Source organism: Protopterus annectens, chromosome 14.part0 (genome assembly GCF_019279795.1).
Source record: "Protopterus annectens isolate FY-2018-M chromosome 14.part0, PAN1.0, whole genome shotgun sequence".
Classification (NCBI taxonomy): Eukaryota; Metazoa; Chordata; order Ceratodontiformes; family Protopteridae; genus Protopterus; species Protopterus annectens.
In genome coordinates this window covers 398690540-398711283 of record NC_056748.1, presented here as the reverse complement: position 1 = coordinate 398711283, position 20744 = coordinate 398690540, and the positions used below count along the sequence as shown (strand labels likewise).

The 20744-nt window shown below is 39.6% G+C and overlaps 1 protein-coding gene across 2 annotated transcripts in view; it reads left to right on the top strand.

Annotated features, from left to right (window-relative positions):
• GNRH1 (gonadotropin releasing hormone 1) overlaps positions 1-20744 on the top strand; it is a 366381-nt gene that overhangs the window by 214825 nt on the left and 130812 nt on the right. For both annotated transcript variants that reach the window (XM_044056169.1, XM_044056168.1), the window contains exon 3: positions 11386-11475. In XM_044056169.1, the coding sequence (XP_043912104.1) occupies positions 11386-11475 (90 nt within the window). The remainder of the gene's footprint in view (positions 1-11385; positions 11476-20744) is intronic.

Genomic DNA, 20744 nt, shown 5'->3' with positions numbered 1-20744 from the left:
TGTACTCAGTGGCATATCGCTTACTCAGAGGTGATCTCTGCCTGACTTACAAAGACATGTCCAACTCAGAATTGATGGACATGCTCCACCTAAAGAAATCCAAGTCACTGCGAGCCACTCGTTCTAGTGAGCTAAACCTCACCACAACAATAAATAGAACATGCTGGAGGGATATATTCCTGTCACAGAGACTCCCCATGCTTTGGAACAAAATTCCTAACTACATTAGGCAGAGCCCCTCACTAACACTCTTCAAGAGAAACCTTGACAAGTGGATGGGTAACAGTAAATACACTCCTGGGATCACTTCATTGGCTCTTCTTGACAGAGGCTCAGTTAATTAATCAATGGGGCGGAGAAAGCTGACACACTCTGACTAGGCTTATAAATGCCCTTGGGCAGATAGCCTAGTACCTACCTATGAACATATGACTGCAAACTGGGTGCAATCATTGAATCCCCAAATGATGTCAGTATACTTCAGGAGGGTCTTATGCAGACCCAATGACTGGTGTCTTAGTCATGGTCTCAAACTAAATGCAAAAAAATGCATCAACCCATCCGTAAAAACAATGCCCCTTCACACTATTAAATTAACAACAATACTATATGTACCTACAAAGTGGTAAGGGATCTGGGATCACAAGTAGACTGCAACCTTAACTTTGATGACCATGTGTCTACTGTAGTAAGGAAGGCTTTCTACATAGCACACTTGATTAACAAAGCCATCGCCTCTAGAGCAAAGGAGGTTATAAATCCACTAATCAGGCCCATGATTGAGTATAACACCCCTTTTGGCATGTACCATACAAAACACATGCAGCAACTGGAGAGGCCTCAGAGGTTTCTAACAAAGAAGATCAAGGGACTCCAGCACATGGCTTACACAGACCGACTAAAGTCCCTGTCACTATACTACTCAGTGTCATATAGACTTCAGAGGGAAGACTTACGCCTGGCTTACACAGCAATCTCCAACCCAAACCTACAACAGATCCTGCCTGTTAAACCTGGTGTATTTCATTGAAAATCTGACCAGGGCCATTGACATGGGCAAATCTGTGAATACAGCATACCTTGACTTGGCCAAGGCCTTCGAACCACACACAGGCATTACCGATAACTTAGCAAACTGAATGTAAATCCCTTTGTTGTAAGATGGGTTGCCAACTGGCTCATAAACTGGTCACACACTATCAAAGTGGGTGACTCCACATCAACCAGCAGACCTGTCACCAGTGGGGTGCCATGAGGGTCAGTGCTGGAGCCCTACTGCTTGGTTTATACTTCTCAGAAGTTCAGGCCAAAACTAAGGGGCTGTGGCTGACCAAGTTTTACCTCAAAAAAATTCTCCAAGGCTAACTTCGAAAGAAAAATAGCCAAGGATTCGAAAGATAACCACAAAGCCTTCTTTAGCTATGTCAAGAGTATAAGTGGCAACTCACAGATATGCTCTGAGCTAGTGCAAAATAGCACAAAATATACTGAACCCACTGATATTGCCAACATCCTGACAGATAGATTCAGTGCAAACTTCACCCCCCTCTCACCCTCAAAAGGGCCCACAACAATACCGGAAAAGTGTAGTGTCCCAGAAATCATAGATGCACAGGTAAAAACAGCCCTTTCAAAAGCCAAAAGCACAGCGTCAATGGGGCCAGATGGTGTCCCAGGCTGCATCTTGCATGAACTACAGAATGAACTAACCCCCCACCTAAACACAATGTTCAACCTCAGCCTTTCCACAGGCTACATGCCCATAGAATGGTGCACAGCAAAGGTTATTCTGCTCCACAAAGGAGGGGCCACAACTGACCCAGGTAACTATCGCCCTATAAGCCTGACTAGCCTGGTCTGCAAGACTATGGAGCGTATAATCATGGAACTAATTAACAAAGACATTGGAAACCCCCAAACACTTGACCCGACCCAGTTCGGCTGTGTTAAGGGCAGATCATGCCTACTAAACCTGGTTGACTTCTTCGAGACAGTCACCAAGGCCATAGATGAGGGGAAGGTAGTTCACACAGCCTACCTTGACCTCGCCAAGGCTTTTGGCACCATTCCCCACTCAGGAATTATAGAAAAACTCACCAGCCTGAACATAAACCCCTACATCACCAGATGGGTTGCCAACTGGCTTACAGACAGAACTCACACGGTAAGAGTAGTGGGCTCCAGGTCCGACTCTAAACCAGTCACAAGTGGTGTCCCACAAGGCTTGGTCCTGGGACCCCTACTGTTCGGCATATACTTCTCAGAAGTACAAGCAAACACAGGAGGACTATGGCTAATCAAGTTCGCCAATGACTGCAAACTGGGAGCCATAATTGACTCTCCGGCTGACACGAACATTCTCCAAAAGGGCCTTACTGAGAAGGACACCTGGTGTCAAAGTCATGGTCTCAAGCTAAATGCCAAAAAAATGCATAGTCATCCCATTTGGGGAAAACAGAACACCCATGAATTACCACATAGGTGGCAGCCCCCTTAATACAGAAGATGTAATAAGAGATATGGGGACCCAGGTAGATAGTAATCTCTCCTTTGACAATCATATTGCCAAAGTAGTTAGGAAATCCTTCTATGTAGCCCATCTAATTACTAAAGGGTTCGCATCTAGAAATAAAGAGGTTATAGTGCCCATCTACTCGTCACTTGTCACACCCATCATAGAGTACAAATTTGGGATGTATCTCACAAGACACTTCCAACAGCTGGAAAGACCACAAAAGTACCTCACCAGGAGGATTACTGGTCTCAAACATATGTCCTATGCAGCCCAACTGGAAAAACTCCAGCTGTACTCAGTGGCATATCGCTTACTCAGAGGTGATCTCTGCCTGACTTACAAAGCCATGTCCAACTCAGAATTGATGGACATGCTCCACCTAAAGAAATCCAAGTCACTGCGAGCCACTCGTTCTAGTGAGCTAAACCTCACCACAACAATAAATAGAACATGCTGGAGGGATATATTCCTGTCACAGAGACTCCCCATGCTTTGGAACAAAATTCCTAACTACATTAGGCAGAGCCCCTCACTAACACTCTTCAAGAGAAACCTTGACAAGTGGATGGGTAACAGTAAATACACTCCTGGGATCACTTCATTGGCTCTTCTTGACAGAGGCTCAGTTAATTAATCAATGGGGTGGAGAAAGCTGACACACTCTGACTAGGCTTATAAATGCCCTTGGGCAGATAGCCTAGTACCTACCTATGAACATATGACTGCAAACTGGGTGCAATCATTGAATCCCCAAATGATGTCAGTATACTTCAGGAGGGTCTTATGCAGACCCAGTGACTGGTGTCTTAGTCATGGTCTCAAACTAAATGCAAAAAAATGCATCAACCCATCCGTAAAAACAATGCCCCTTCACACTATTAAATTAACAACAATACTATATGTACCTACAAAGTGGTAAGGGATCTGGGATCACAAGTAGACTGCAACCTTAACTTTGATGACCATGTGTCTACTGTAGTAAGGAAGGCTTTCTACATAGCACACTTGATTAACAAAGCCATCGCCTCTAGAGCAAAGGAGGTTATAAATCCACTAATCAGGCCCATGATTGAGTATAACACCCCTTTTGGCATGTACCATACAAAACACATGCAGCAACTGGAGAGGCCTCAGAGGTTTCTAACAAAGAAGATCAAGGGACTCCAGCACATGGCTTACACAGACCGACTAAAGTCCCTGTCACTATACTACTCAGTGTCATATAGACTTCGTAGGGAAGACTTACGCCTGGCTTACACAGCAATCTCCAACCCAAACCTACAACAGATCCTGCCTGTTAAACCTGGTGTATTTCATTGAAAATCTGACCAGGGCCATTGACATGGGCAAATCTGTGAATACAGCATACCTTGACTTGGCCAAGGCCTTCGAACCACACACAGGCATTACCGATAACTTAGCAAACTGAATGTAAATCCCTTTGTTGTAAGATGGGTTGCCAACTGGCTCATAAACTGGTCACACACTATCAAAGTGGGTGACTCCACATCAACCAGCAGACCTGTCACCAGTGGGGTGCCATGAGGGTCAGTGCTGGAGCCCTACTGCTTGGTTTATACTTCTCAGAAGTTCAGGCCAAAACTAAGGGGCTGTGGCTGACCAAGTCTGTGGATGACTGCAAACTGAGTGCAATTATCGAATCCCCAAATGATGTCAGTATACTTCAGGAGGGTCTTATGCAGACCAACGACTAGTGTCTTAGTCATGGTCTCAAACTAAATGCAAAAAAATGCATCATCTTTCCCTTCGGTAAAAACAATGCCCCTCCACACTATCAAATTAACAACAATACTCTATGTACCTACGAAGTGGTAAGGGATCTGGGATCACAAGTAGACTGCAACCTCCTAGACATGGACAGTCATTACTAAATATGATCCTGGGTATTGACTAGAGTAACTGTGGTATTACATTGGGATGAAATGGCTAGGCTTGAAATGACCTCCAGGTCAATAGCCTAGTAACCTCCTATGATCCTGTGTGGAGATGTGTGACGAGCAATGTTATCTGACCATTCAGTGACCATTGCTGCCTTTAATCAAAAGTGCATGTGTCATTTTTATTCGGTGTGACAACACACTGTCAGTGAGTGCCTGTCATGGACCTATTGAGCTAGACCCTTGCTTTTCCTGCACTGCTGCATGTACTGTGCTCATTGCTGTTTTGGAAGAAGGTATGCTTGCTACTCTTTGTCTCGCAGCTTTGTTGTCATCACTAAATTAGGTCTATGTGTTGACCATGACAGGTACTGCTTCAATGGATCAGGAGGTTCTGAGTATGGATGGATAGTCTACATGCTTCCTAGTAATATTATGTAGCACATAGCATGTCCCAAACATCTTGTAGGCTGTGCTTCCGGATGTATCCAGCCATGGGAACCAGGGCTTTGGCAGGTCAAGCACATATTCTTAGATATTTTTGGTTTGAGTGTGAGTGATGTTCTTTGTCAGCGAAACACTGCTATGCATCTTCCATATAGGCAGCACAAACCAGCACTCCAGTGAGTATCTAGTACCACCTTAAACACAGTGAAAACTTATGGTGGGATGACACATTTGTGCACACTGTGTTTGGCTCTGTATATATCTGATTAGCACAGTGTCTGTGCTTACCAGCTTGGTGGTCCTGTGGAATTTTGCTATGCAGGAAGCAGTGATATAGATGACATAAATTCCAGATGTGAGTGTGAAGTGCAGTGCTAGTGTGCCATGCAAACATATTGGATTATCAACTCCTGTACATGGTATACCACTTGGGAGTTGACAGAATGGCTACCCTTGCTCCCAACACAATGCAGTCCACAGACACTAAATGGGGCCTTTATTTCCACATGTTCACTCTGTAGCATCCAGTACTGGGCTATATCATAGAAGGCAATCATAGAGATGGCTCTCTTCCTTGGTGTGTTGGGGAAACGGATATGCTTATCCACACACAGAAGGAGTGCATTGAGGAATATATTGAATAGTTTTGTATGCAGATATATACAATTTGCCCAACGTATGCCTTTTTTTTCTGGAAGGATCATGTAGCTTGTATAGCAAGTGCTACGCTCACCTTAGCATCCACCAGTACAGGAAGTCCATGCATTCCTCCTGACCCTGGTTGTGGCTAACAGATATCATCCAACACCCATATACTATCTCTTCTACTCAAAAATGGTATGTCAGCTGTAGTTTGGTTAGCAGGTGACAGGTGATATGCTGCCAGTACCATTTTTACTCAGGTTGGCTGTCATCACTTCCTGTTACCTGATAAAAGATTGTGGTGCTCATAGACAATAAGTGCTGCTGCTACTACTGCTCCTAGCATCATTGCTTACCACAGATCTGTAAATTCCTGCATGTCTTTTCACCTTCTAATGGTGTGTAAGTTTCAACATGCCTGCTGCTCCCTACGTCTATGAACTGTGACCTGCATTCGCAGGCACTCATTTGTAAGTCATTATGCCTTTACTAGACTGTGCGTCTTCATTTCCATATCATAATGGCATCATTTGCATAGATCTTTTCTCAAGCTGCTTTCCTCTCTGCTTAAGAAGAGCGAGCAGGTATTACAAATTGAGACATGCCTGCATGGAACATTGCCAATTAACAACAAGTTGAGTACTATGCAATTGGCCATGAATACTGGCCAAGGCACGCTTGCATCAAGTTTTAGCCTGTGACACTATTAATAATAAAATGAAATAAGAAAGTCCATTTACAACTTTGAAAATGATTATTTTTTCAACTTGATTTCTAGTACCAGAAACATTTTTTTTCTCTTTCTTTTTTTGCAAGGAGAGATATGAAAATGTCAAATTATATTTCTTCAGTTTCACCTTAACTATCTGATAGTGAATTTCACTTTTACTGTGCATAAATTCCTGTAAATATCTTATACAAGGACTTGATACTTAGGTTATATCCACTATTGAAACACACCTTTAAAATACAGTACAGCTTTGCTATGGGTTTTCAATTAGAACTATTACCTGTATTCCTATTTGGACAACCTAAGAATGCAGCATTTTATAAGAACACCAACTAGACAATGCACTAAGCCAGTACGTATAAGTGAAATTTTTGTACAGTTCATATTTTTAAGCATTCCTGATTTACCGGGACATCCTTGATTTTGTCTCAAAACTTTGATCTGTTTCTCTTATAATTTGTGTTTTGTTTATAAAAATATATATTTTAGTCAACAGATGATGACATCCATTAAAGATGCCAGCTTCTTTTTTTCTCAGAAAATGCAAGCTAATTCAATTCCTCTTACTGTTACCTTTAAAGTCAGTAGTACTAATGTTTAAATGTGTCCCTGATTTGAGATCTTTGTCCCTGAATATTTTTGCCTTTGTCTCTGATTCAAATAGCAAAGAGGTTAAGAGATTTTGTGCAGATGTCTTTAATGGAGTGGTCATTGCCCTGTTACAGTTACACTAAAGTCCTTCACAGTATCTCCCAAATATACATCACTGCACTGCTCCTTTTCTGAATTATTTAGTGTCCTTACATCTGCATCTCTCATTAATCATCTTGCCAGAAGTCTTCATGCAAAAATATATTAAAACTGTCCTGCAGTGTTATGTGAACACTCTTAACAGATGTTAAAATTGACCTCCAGTGTACTGGGAACACTCTTCTCCCTCTGCAAGACATGTATTTTGTATTGCATAAATACAGAATTAGTGGTAGATGTAAGGGATGGTTCACTAAGGAAAGAAAGTATCATATAAAGCATAAGTAATATGTTTGGAATATAATATGTTAGGAATAATACAACCTCACAGAGATCATGCAGCATTATGAAATGCCAGTAAGAGACTACTCACATTTAACACTGATTACTTCCACAATGTACATTAAACATTCATTTAGTAACTCAGAAACAAACAGCTGGTATTACAACTTTACTGGCAGATGAAAACTACACAGGAAAATAATTTTCTTGGGTGGCGAAAGCCAGGGTACATTTTTTGGCTAGGCTTGTATGGGCCCTAGGGCCGATAGTCTAGTACCTACCTATGAACCTATGAACCTATGAACAGTATCCTCTTTCTGGGCTAAATCTCTTTGCTTTTCTTCACTACATATTGCTCCTTGTACACAGCATATTTTGCATACTGACCAGTCCCACCCATCCAATTCAACTCTTCATATTACTTTTTGGAAAGTCTTTTAAATAACACGTGCACAGATGTCCTATGCCCTTTACCGAGTTTCAGAATGAAGAGGCTCCTTGTGCGTAATATCTGCATCCTAATTTCGTAAATGCATGTGGTCATCTAACCACTAAATCTCTCTCTTTTATTTTACCTCATTTTCTCTCCTTGGGGTTTTCCCTGATCTCTCAAAAGCAGTCTCATTCACCAATCTTCCAAACTCAGATATCTTCTCTTTCCAAAAACCTGTTACCCCATCTCAATCCTTTCACCACTATCATTTGATTTTTTTGAATCATGAGACACTAAGCTGTTGTGGCAATACCTGAATTCATAACAGCCTTCTCCGCTGAGTCTATTCTAGTGTCAATGTGGTCTTCAGTAACTACCACTGGAATATTTTCCTTCACCATCTTTATTAGTACTTGGAGCCTAGTGAGATCAGAAGTGCTCTGTTCTATATTTTGTTGATCTTTGATTTGTTTCAGATTTTTGTCACATCCATTACCCCTATATTTGTCATTTATAAAAATGCTTGGTCAGTGTTCAAGGATTTTCTAATGAAAGTGCAATACATATATTTAAGGGAGGGCTAACCACCCAGTGTTGTGGACATTTGTACTATGTGATTGTCACTGCTGAAGTGACAGCCTGACCATATAAGCAAAAATGGAAAAAATAAGTTATGGATAGATGAATGAATGAATGTTTGCATGGATGGATGAGCTGAAGTAATTAACTCAGCTGTCATCTGCTACAATATTTATCAGACATGCAGCAGGTGTCACTAGGGCCCCTCCTTTCTCAGTCTTCCTACATCTGCCAGTCAACCCAACATTAAAATAATCTCCTAAGCAACCATATTGTCCGCACTGGTCTAGTAAAAGGCCTAAGGCAATAACAAATATCTTGACAACAATCTAGTCTTTGTAGGGCAGTGTCTCTTTAAACAATTAACAGCCTAGAAAAACTAAAATTGTGTTGTTTGTGACCAGTTTTAGAAGAATTAACATTCCACCAACTTCATAAATATTTGCCTTAGTGTCAGCTAACCAAGAAGATATAAACTAAAATTCTCAGGAAATGGTAAAAACCATTACATTTTCTGAAAGCAAAAGCAACAGAACAGATTTCTTCATATATGTCTTCTTTCACCCACGACAAGGCACCCCCCTTCCACACTTGTTCATCCTCTCATAGACCTCCACATCAAATTTAAATGACATGAAAAAAATGTTAATAAAAAATCAAAATTAATATCACTTACAAATACTTCAACATAAAACAGGATATTTCATTTTCTTATCCCAGTACTCACAACATCATTTTATCGCCCTGAACTAGGGTAGCTCCCAACTCTGTAAGAGTAATGCTTTTCATACATAATGTTTCAAGCTATTTCTTTTTCTTGAATTTCTGTACCCTATAACAGACAGAAGTCATTTTTGCTCTTTCTCACTTCACATACCCATTATAATTATCATCCCCTTCCCAGAATTCATTATCAATACCACTCCATGAGCTGAATGCATCCGATGCCTTTTCAGTTACAGGAACTTATCCTATTGAGCAGTCTTCTTCTAACTGTAAAATCCATGAAAATCATGGCATTTCTCATTCCTCAGCTGAAATCCCTCTCTTTAACAACCAGGTCATGCCAGTGCATTGCACCTCCATTTACTGCACTGAGCTTATCCCATGTAATCTCTAGGAAAGACTGCATGGTCCTCTTCCCGCTGGACCTGTGGCCAGTCTAATCTACTCAGCGATGTTAGGGACGTGGCACAGCAATAGTGCTCTTGTTATTCTGAAGAAGCAGTTCTGAAATTTCTTCAGCTCATTACTGAGGACACATAGGTGGGAGGCCTGAAGGTTCTGGGCCTGAGCTAGCATACAGCAATTTCTTGAATTCAGATATTATGTATCAGTCATGTTTCAAAGAAAAATGTATTTTTTATTTACTTGTCCACATATTTCTTTAGTTATGAAAGCTCTGTTTTTACCTATTGGTACCAATAAATGTTCTCGCTTGGGAACACTGAGGCCACCCCTCCACACTGCATGGCACTACTAAGACCACACTTGGTGTATTGTGTGCTAGTCAGTCGGGAAGCTATAGATACAATGAGAAATTTGACTGGTAGAAGGCATACTAAAATGAATTACCAAAATGGTGAAGGAAATGAAAGCAATGGCATACAGGCAAAGACTTAGAAAGCTGGGGAGGTATACATTACAAGATAGGATGAAAAAGCCGTGTTGTGATTTGGACACAACACACTGTTTGGGGAGAGTTGTAAAAAGTAAAGTTCAGAAAATATAAGGACAGATGGTAGAGAAATGAATACGGATGGCAGATGGAAGACAAATATTTGAAATTAGACTTAAGAAAATACTACCTCAAAAAGACGGTAGTACAGAAAGGGCAAATATCTCTTGAGATAGATGCAAAGATTAAATAGCCAGAAAGTTCAGACTTGTTTGCAAATAAACAAGAACAGTATGAGATAAGTGTATGCAGCGATAGCAATGCGGGGTGGCCTGGATAAGAAAAGTATGAGATAAGTGTATGCAGGGATAGCAATGTGGGGTGGCCTGCATAAGAACAGTATGAGATAAGTGTATGCAGGGATAGCAATGCGGGGTGGCCTGCATAAGAGCAGTATGAGATAAGTATATGCAGGGATAGCAATGCGGGGTGGCCTGCATAAAACAGTATGAGATAAGTGTATGCAGCGATAGCAATGCGGGGTGGCCTGGATAAGAAAAGTATGAGATAAGTGTATGCAGGGATAGGAATGCGGGGTGGCCTGCATAAGAACAGTATGAGATAAGTGTATGCAGGGATAGCAATGCGGGGTGGCCTGCATAAGAGCAGTATGAGATAAGTATATGCAGGGATAGCAATGCGGGGTGGCCTGCATAAGAGCAGTATGAGATAAGTGTATGCAGGGATAGCAATGTGGGGTGGCCTGCATGCAAATCTTTTTTTAGAAAGCCTTCATTTACAAAGAAATATGTCAACACTTTTACATCTGTGGCAAAGGTACTTGTCTAGGTTGAAAAGTATAATAAATACAAAGCCTAAAGGATGGATGTCTGTTTTCTTTATCTCCTTCCTTTTTAACTTTACCTTTAAATCCATTTTATTATAATAAATGCTTTGTTAAAACTATTTTCTTAAAAAATAAACTGATGTGTTGTATATGACATCACTGCTAGGGACTTGGATGTTCTGGAAAAAGGTAAAACTGAAGAAACTCAAACTTTTGGCACTGTTTTTCTCAAAAGTAGTTTATCTGTGTTCATAACACTTGCTAGGTGCCTTAGTAAAACTGTTGAATGTAACACCTATAACATGCAAGTAGAAGTAGCAGCAATTTGCATCTGTTACTGACCTTTCAGGGAAAAATGGCAGGAAATAGTCAATAAAGTCCAGGGCTTTATTTTCATGCACATTACCAAGTCTATCACCTCAGTCTAGTCATGAGCTAAATGCATGTAGTCATTTCAGAAGTCCTGAAAACAACTGAATGCATAGTGCTGGGAAAGTGCTTCCCCAGAATAACACGGTCTAAGTAAGATAGTGTGGCTACATGCTTACATTCCTATTACAAATTATGTCTGTTTTGATATTTTTTTTTTACAAATGATGAGAATATGTTTTGATATTTCTTTGCAATTTTGGTTTCTTTTCCAGGCAGTTACTAATGAGGAGACAATAAACTGTTGCCCAGAAGTGGAACCTCCATATTATGTACCACAAGAAGAACAGGAGCCAGAATTGTTGGTATGTCAAATTTACATGTGACAAATGAATTTCTGATACTGTTGTCTGCCATTTTTGTCAAATTTTGGGTTATTTATTTTGACTGTCTGGCTTCTGACTTTGTCAGAATTACTGATACCAATGACTCATAGCACACAGCTTCACAGGCAAAAAAGGTACAATGTCAGCCCCAAAAAGAATATGTTCATTCTAGTTAAATTATAATGGTAAATGTTAGCGAGCTCTGTTAGCAAAGAAATATAAAGTCCTGACTATAACCCCAGTAACCCGAGTCCAGTTTAATGGCTTAGGGGCATTCTAAAGCTGGAGGGGATATAAGGAGAATGATGTCCACTTCTGAATAATTGTTGAAGCTAATGCTAGCAAATGGGTGGCTATTCCACTTTCGATAGTAGCAGGTACAGGTCACTAGCACTCATTTCACCAGGGAGGGGCAGAATGGATATTCTGTCTTTTCCTACCTTACTGGTCCTTGAAGAATAAGTGCATTGCACAGGCACTGAATTCACATTCACAAGTCAAACAGCCACACTTGCCTATTTAATTGGCATTGTAAGTTATATCTCTCTTGTTGAGGAATATGTAACATTCACTGTGACTGAACAAAAGGAATGCAGAAACCATAATAAAAGGTCTTTAAGATTTTTCTATTCTCAAATGCATAACCAGAGTTGCAATTCATGTAGTTAACCACCAACACAATGAGCATATTAGTGAGACTGAAATTGCAATGCAAAATATCTCTGCCTGCACAACAGCACACAGCAAAACTGTAACTTTTTAACAGACAAAATCTGTAGTCACGCAACAACTTTATATTTTCACAAAAATACCAATAAGTCCCAGCAAGTAATCTAGTCTAAACCTCAAGCAACCTCACCCAAATCATTTAAACAGAAACCTTAATACACCTGTTGTCTAATATAACCTTAACAGGTATATATTACCGCATCAAGGTAGGGTTACCACCTGTCCCACTTTGCGAGGGACAGTCCCTCTTTGGGCAGTTGTGTCCTGCAAAAATATTGTAAGAATTGCAACGGTCCTGAAATGTTAGGGCAAAATAATTTCCTATATTTTATGTAATAGTTGTATAAAACAGTTATTCTGTATCTGAAACACCTAAATGTTATAAGAAACAGAGTAAGCAACTAAAATGCTACAAGAATAAGCTTTTATTTAGGCAAAAAAGTGAAGTTCTGTCCCTTGTACTGGCCGTGGGTATGTTTAGGCCTGAAAAATCTGATGTTGTACCACAATTGTTCCACTTTGGCCATCTGAAAAGGTGGCAACCCTACATCAAGGTGGCTTCTCCTCCATTATCTTATGTGTGTCTTACTACTTTATGTATACATTAAATTTTTAAAAATATATGGTATCTGAATATGTAAAACATCAACCACATCTTGCTGTCTCATATAACTCCAGATACCAAGGAACTCCTTGTACACATCTGAAAACACTCACCTAAATTAAGGGGTACATAAGAAAAACATTGAAAGGAGATCAGCTGTTGTATATTTTGTCAGCCTAGTAAAAACAACTATAAAGTGGTGTCATGATAATGACTGTGATTCAAGCCTAATTCTGATGATTTGCTGTTCAGGTTTAGCAAGCGCTGATCTACTGTGTTTCTAGATAATCTGCACGGTACCACACGCTGTGTGTTAAATAGATTGCGTATTTGAGTTTTACCAACGCTGTGTTTTAAACATTGAACTGTACCCAATAATTGTATCTTTCATTACATACTACCCTATAAGTTTGATTTTCAAGTCTTACTACTTGCCATTTGTACTGCAACTGTAAATGGGAATGATGTAAAATCTATCTATGTATCTGCGTTTTTCCTTACAGGCACTACCCTTTCTACTTTCCCTGCTGGCTATATACTACCTATCCTGAGGGTCGCTAAAACTGAACAGTACCCACAGAAAAGCTCTCATCACTTGGTGCCTTCAATTCTAAAAAAAACAAGGTTAATCACTTTATCAAGAGTCTATCTTAACTAAAATAAATACTATTATACAAGTATATCCGCTGGTGCACTGGGTTCAAAGAAACGGCAGTAAAATCCACATAAATTGAAGTTAATAGTACATCTCCCAAAGCTTCTGGAAACAAACAGAGCTCCTAAAAAATAGTTAGAGTATATTGTACTTTGGGTTACTTCCTGCATTAACATTCTACTTGCCTGTTTTCCACTTGCCCATAGTCAATTTGGAACTGAAGTTAATAGTACATCTCCCAAAGCTTCTGGAAACAAACAGAGCTCCTAAAAAATAGTTAGAGTATATTGTACTTTGGGTTACTTCCTGCATTAACATTCTACTTGCCTGTTTTCCACTTGCCCATAGTCAATTTGGAACTGGAAAAACCCCGCTCCGCTCGCCCTCGCTGCGCTCGGGCTCGCTCCGCGCCCCGCCCTGCCCCCAAATACCACCCGCCCCGATTAGTCCTACATTTATAGCTAAGTAGCCACGCCCCTCTATCTTTCTTAGCCTACCAAATTTTACTTCCTGTTACCCCCCACCCCCTTTCAAACACCAAAACCTTCCTCCCCTTCTAACTTTAAAAAAGCAAAGGCTCCTACTTTCCTCCTACAGCAATGCACCCCAGCTCAAAGAAAACTACATCCGCCCTACAGGGAAAAAGAAGGGCAACACTAAAAATTTTATCCTTTTTACTACCAGTAATTACCATACTCTACCTTATAACCAAATATGAAGATCAACCCTACTCAGGTTTCCATTACCCCAGATATCAAACTAAATCTCCCCTACCTCTGTATAATACCAACAACACAACCCAACAACTACACAGAAAAACCACAAATTCTAATTACTACTACCCCTACAAACCAGACCAAACACGCCCCAAATCTAAACAAGGGCAGAAATTGTTGCAGAAACTTATGAGGCTGGTGGAATATCTCAGAAAAAGCATCACTAAAGATGGAGATGTCCATCCGAACCCTGGCCCCACAGCAAAAATCAACTCTAATAGCCCACCAAGATATACTAACTCCCTCCAAATCTGCCACTTAAACATTAGAAGCATCAACAATAAAATACACAACCTGCATGCTCTACTAGCTACCCCCCTCCCAGATATTATGTGTTTAACAGAAACTTGGCTAAAACCAGGGACCAATGACAATGAGATTATACCACCAGGCTATAATATACATAGAGCCGATCGTATAAAAAAAAAGGGTGGCGGCATTGCAGTGCTCTACAAAAGTAATCTAAATGTCAGTTTTAACCCTACTCAACCACCCCAAATCTCTAATGCTGAGATACTTGCTCTAAAACTACAGCTTAATAGAAAAAAAAGTATTAATCTAATTGTAATGTACATCCCCCCGGGGAAAAACTCTGACACATTGGAAAGCATTCTTAACTGGCTAACCAATAACTACCCACAGGAAACTATAATCCTGGGCGATATTAACATTGACTGGTACATATGCTCCTCAGAGACTAACCCTACCCATATAAATCTTCATGGGTTCTCTCAGACCATCACTTCTGCTACCAGAGTTGGGAACTCTAACCAAAAAGAGAGTATCCTTGACTGGATCCTTATAAGCAGTCAACCCCAAATGTATACATCTGGGACCCTCCCAAATGAACTCAGCGATCACCTTATAACATATATAAGGAAAAATAAAACAGGTAGTCCTATACCTCCCACGTATAAGTCAATTAGAAATAAGAAAAATTTTGACCTCTCAAAGTTTAAAATGGAACTTAGATCCTGTAACTGGGCAACTCTTAAGTACCTCCCCCTAGAAGAGGCAGTTTCTAAATTTAATACCACTTTCCTAACCATACTTAATAATCATGCCCCAAAAAGACTAATCAAAACTAAAACAAATATTACACCGTGGCTTACAAAAGAAACAAAATCTAAAATAAAACTCAGAAACAAATCCTGGGAAAAATGGCGTACAACCAAATCGCCCCCAGACCGCATTAAATTTCAGCAACAAAGAAATATGACAAAAAAAGCCATACTAATAGACAAAAGAAACTACTACTGCCAACTTCAAAATAAACACCAAAACAACCCTCAAAAATTTTGGGCAGGTCTAAATAACCTTCTCCATCCTGGGAAATCCTCCACTCCTACCCCAGAAATATTAGCAGATAAAAACCCTGAAGAAGTAGCCAATACCTTTAACACTTTCTTTACGGATACTATCCAAGCCTTAGCTAACCAACTATCCACCACAGCCTCCACTGCTACTGAACTCACTCCAAAAACCCTTCACACTTTCCACCTACAACCAGTCTCCACTTCCCACATTAGATCCTTACTTCAAAAACTTAAACCAAGCACCCTCTCCGCAGACCTCCTGCCAGCTGAATACTTACAAATAACTGCAGAGGACATAGCTTACCCCATCTCTATACTTATTAATCGTACCATTTCCGAATCTACAATTCCCTCAATATGGAAAATATCATACGTAATCCCACTTCACAAAGGCGGCACATCCACTGACTTATCAAACTACCGGCCTATAGCCATAATGTCACCACTAGCCAAAATCATGGAAAAATGCCTACACAAACAACTCCTTCACTATCTTACCCAGAACAATCTCCTCACCAACTCTCAACATGGCTTTAGACCCAATCACAGCACTACTACAGCGCTCCTCTCTTTTACTGATATAATAAACCAAAACCGGAATAACAAAAATATATCTTCAGCACTCTTTCTAGACTTATCAAAAGCCTTCGACATGGTAAACCACCAACTACTCCATGATACCCTAAGAAACCTCCACCTGGATAACCTAACTCTAGACTGGTTTCAGGCCTAACTCTCTGGTAGGAAGCAAGCAGTACTTTGGCAAAATAAGCTCTCCAACCTCCTTCCAAATACCATTGGAGTTCCTCAGGGGTCCATACTGGGTCCACTTCTCTTTTCAGTCTTTATTAATGACCTTCATAAAGCCATCCCTGAGGCCACCTGTATTCAATATGCCGATGACTCGACATTAATATGCTCTGACAAATCCCTTGACAAACTACTATCTAACACCCAAAGCTGTTTCACAGCAATAGAAAAGTGGCTAGCTGGACGGCAACTAATTCTGAATCCAAAGAAAACCAAATTATTACTCTTCCATCCTACCCAAAAACTCCCAAACACTGCCTTTACCATACAATCCAATAATGGGACAATTATCTCCCCAGACTCCCACACGAAACTATTAGGAGTGACCATTGATAATAAACTCAAATTCGACATCCATATTAATCAAACCATTAAGACCGTTAACAAGAAACTGGGGTCACTATATAGAATCAAATCCTTTCTAACACCAAATGCAAAAGTAATCCTTGCTCGCCGATTTACTCTCTACCCTTCTATACGCCTCTCCATTGTTTACCAACCTTAACAAATCAGACCTAAATAAACTATCATGCTCCTACAACCATATAGCCAGATTTGCAACTGGCAAACCATATAGAACTCATCATTGTATTAACCTAAAATACCTTGGCTGGTTAGAACTCCCAAACCTTCTTCAACTAAACCAACTCATTGAGGCATTCAAAATACTCAAACACCCTGAAAAGTCCCCAGCACTGGGTAATTTAATCATACCATACACCAATCTAAATAGCCTTCGGTCCTCGTGTAGAACACTCATTCAAACAGTCAAATCCTTTAACTCTGGAGGAGATGCATTATTTGCCAATTCCATTGGTAAGATATGGAACTCCCTCCCACCTATTATTACCACCATTACCTCCCTACCCCAATTCAAAAAAAGTCTTACCCACCATCTCCAGTCTCACTGGCTTTGCCAATGCTCATATCCAGATTAACATCTTCCTACTTTGCCTACTTCTTTTTCTCATCTATCAACCAATCTCCGTCCTGTTGTACTCTCCGGATCTTCTCTATTACCCCCGTAATAAGTCTTTCAATCTTCTCTACACTACCTAATCACTATTCTCACTCCTTGTCAAGTTAGACTATCTAGTATAAGTAAAATTACTCTTTGCCTGTGCCTATCTTTTCCTAATAATGTCTTGTCTATGAATGCTATCCTGCAACTCTGTTGGTTATTACAATAATGTATTAATATGTATCTATTTTATCCTGTATGTAACTTACTCTAAATGTGGAGCTTTTCTCCCCGGGCCTCCGCTGAAAATGGACATATATCCAGTCGGATTCTCCCGGTCAACAAATGTAAAATAAAATAAAATAAATAAATAAATAAATAAAATAAATTGTTAGTTTTAAGATCCAAAGATATCCAGCAAGCACTACCACCTGATGCATTTTATTATGAGTGGCTTTTTAAGAGTTCTCATTTGGACTGACTGGTTTGGTGTTTCCTTCTCCTTGACATTCTTATCAGTCTAAGCCCTTGGGTTGAGCAATTTCTTGTAAAAGAAAAACCTTCCACAGAAAAAATATTAGGGTTTCCCCAATAAGTGTTTTTAAGGGGTTTATTGTTTTGCTTGATTTGCCTTTTAAGTTATAATCTGTTCTATAATTCTAAGTAAGCAATAATACCCAACAGAGTGGGCGTTACTGGGGAAATAATAAACCATTGAGGGATGTTGTGAGGCACAATGCAACAACATCTACACACACACACACACACACACACTCACACACACACACACACACACACACACACACGCACACACACACACACACACACACACACACGCACGCACGCACACACACACACACACACACACACACACACACACACACACACACACACACACACACACACACACACACACACACACGCATGCACGCACGCACACATACACACACACACACACACACACACACACACACACACACACACACACACACAGCAGGCGCAGCCACTTTCTTAACTTTCAACACCTGATATCTCATTGTCATTAATAAGCATATTAGTGCATAATATATTTATGTTACTATCTGAGAAGCTATGGAAGGTCAAGGAAATAAGAGATGTCTTTTAGTGTGGACATCAGTCTGATTTCAGTGTTTTTTTAGACTTCCTGCCTCACAAGTGAAACAGGACAAAGCAGTTGTAAACATTCTCATTATGAGGGACAGGGATAGATGAATGGATACCAAAAGACATGATGCTCATTATCAGGACTAGAGCCATAGAAACAGTCTCAGTGAAAGCAAAATATTTTTATGAAATATGGTTAAAACTTGTTATTCTACACTGAAGAAAATTAAAGACCAGTGAAATACACAGAAATGAAGTCGTCATTTACGTCACATCTTTTCTATCAAGATAAGCTTCAGGACAACTTTCAAATTGTCGTGTAATGTACATGAGCATGTTGTGTGTGTCAGCTTTGTCTTTCTGTTCAATGTGCTAGTTTGTTTCAGCAATGCCTATTCAATATCTAGGCTACAGTTTCAGGCACTGAAGCAAGTTAATGCTTTAATTCTGCTTGGGAAACTTAAAATTCTAAAGTTGATCAAATATTGGATTATTTTCTTTGTTAATATAGTAAGAAAATTAATCCTTTGTTCTTCTTTGCCCTTTATTTGAAAAGCTAAGGTTGCCTTAGCTAGTCATTTGCTCACAGGACACATTCGGTGTTTGCCCTCGTGTCTATTTTAGATAGCAAGAGAAAACCTAGTACGTGCATGTACCCTCATAGGAAACAGTAAAGCAGAATTTATTTCCTTTTTTACTCTGTTTCAGGCTACATTGACTCCTATCATTTTATAAATTAATGTGTATAGAAAATATACTTCTTTGCCTTAAAATAAACAGTTGTTAACTAAAATCAGGAAGAGAATAGTACATTTTTATCGTCTTTATATGAGGCAAAATGTAGGTTAAAGATGCAATTAAAAATGCTTCATAAGTAAAAATACTTTTGCCTGCAACATACACAGCAACAAATCACTGCATCATCAACAGCAGATGGCTTTGTTTCCTGTTGTTATACTTTTTCTCTGTGGCTCCCTTCCCCCAAAACATACATATGTATGCACACGTATAAAGAAGCACAAGACTTTTCTACCCAGCAATCAGTTAGAGTGGGATGGGACCTCTTTGTTACTCGTCATCATAAGGACTGTTTTCCCCTTTCTGTACTCCGATTCTCTGTCTGTAAGCTACAGTGGCAACTGTGATTTTTAGATATCTTCAGTAGCAAACCTTATTTTAATGAATGTTACCAGCATAAAGTGAGCAAAGTAGTTAAGGCATGTCATCCATCATGCTTTCCAGCGTCATGCAGGGAAAGTACATTGTATTTTAATATACTCTAGAGGTCAGAAAATAAAACTAGTGTCTTATCAGTCGTCTTAGCTGTTATTCATAAAATTACACACACACAAACACACACTCTCTCTCCGACTCGCATGCCACACATAGAAATGTACTACCACTTTTTGAAAAACTAATGTTCAAAACAAAGATTTCTGAACACGTTACAAAGAAAATGTTATTTAATATTAAAAATAAATAAATTGCTTTTCCTAAAGATCTGTACTATTAGCTTCAAATTCCAAGACACAAGTCTCATTGTATGTCTTTCGGCTTATCCCGGTTAGGGGTCGCCACTGTGAAGGACAATTAAACTCTAACTGCAGTGAAAAAAAATGTTAAGGCAAAAGGTGTCAGATAACGTTTTGCCTGGTTGGTTGGATTGTGAGGGTTTTTTTATTTTATTTATTTATTTTTGTTTATTTTTTTTTTTTTTTTTGCTAAACCAACAATTACATTGTTCACTGTTAAAAAATTCTCCCATACAGCAAATGGCTGCAAAGAATATTGTACTTTTGGGTTTTGTGAGATTGTTTGATAACTGTACTTTAGAACAGAAGTCAGCATTTGGCTTATTGGCAAACCATACCAATTCTGGTGGGTTTTTTTTGTCATACACTAATGTTAACTGATAACAGTATCTTCATGTTACTGTATCACAAAAATAATGACAACTAAAACTGGCAATAGAAAATCAGAAACAACTGTTTGTCTACAAGATGAGAAAGGCACACAGAAGGACATAGAAAAGTAAAATGCAAGAAAATGTTGTTGATGATGCCTTGAAATGGTACCCCTGTAAAAGCAAGCCAAGAGAAGTATGGTGAATTACACAAAATGCCCATACCTCTCAACCGCTTGGAACAAGAAATCTGGACAAAGCCATATATAAAAGTGGGACAAAGGCCCAAAACCAGGGACAATTTTTTAAATATTGCTCTTACAAATGTAGAAAGTTGGTGGAATAACAGGTTTTGCATTAGCATGGATT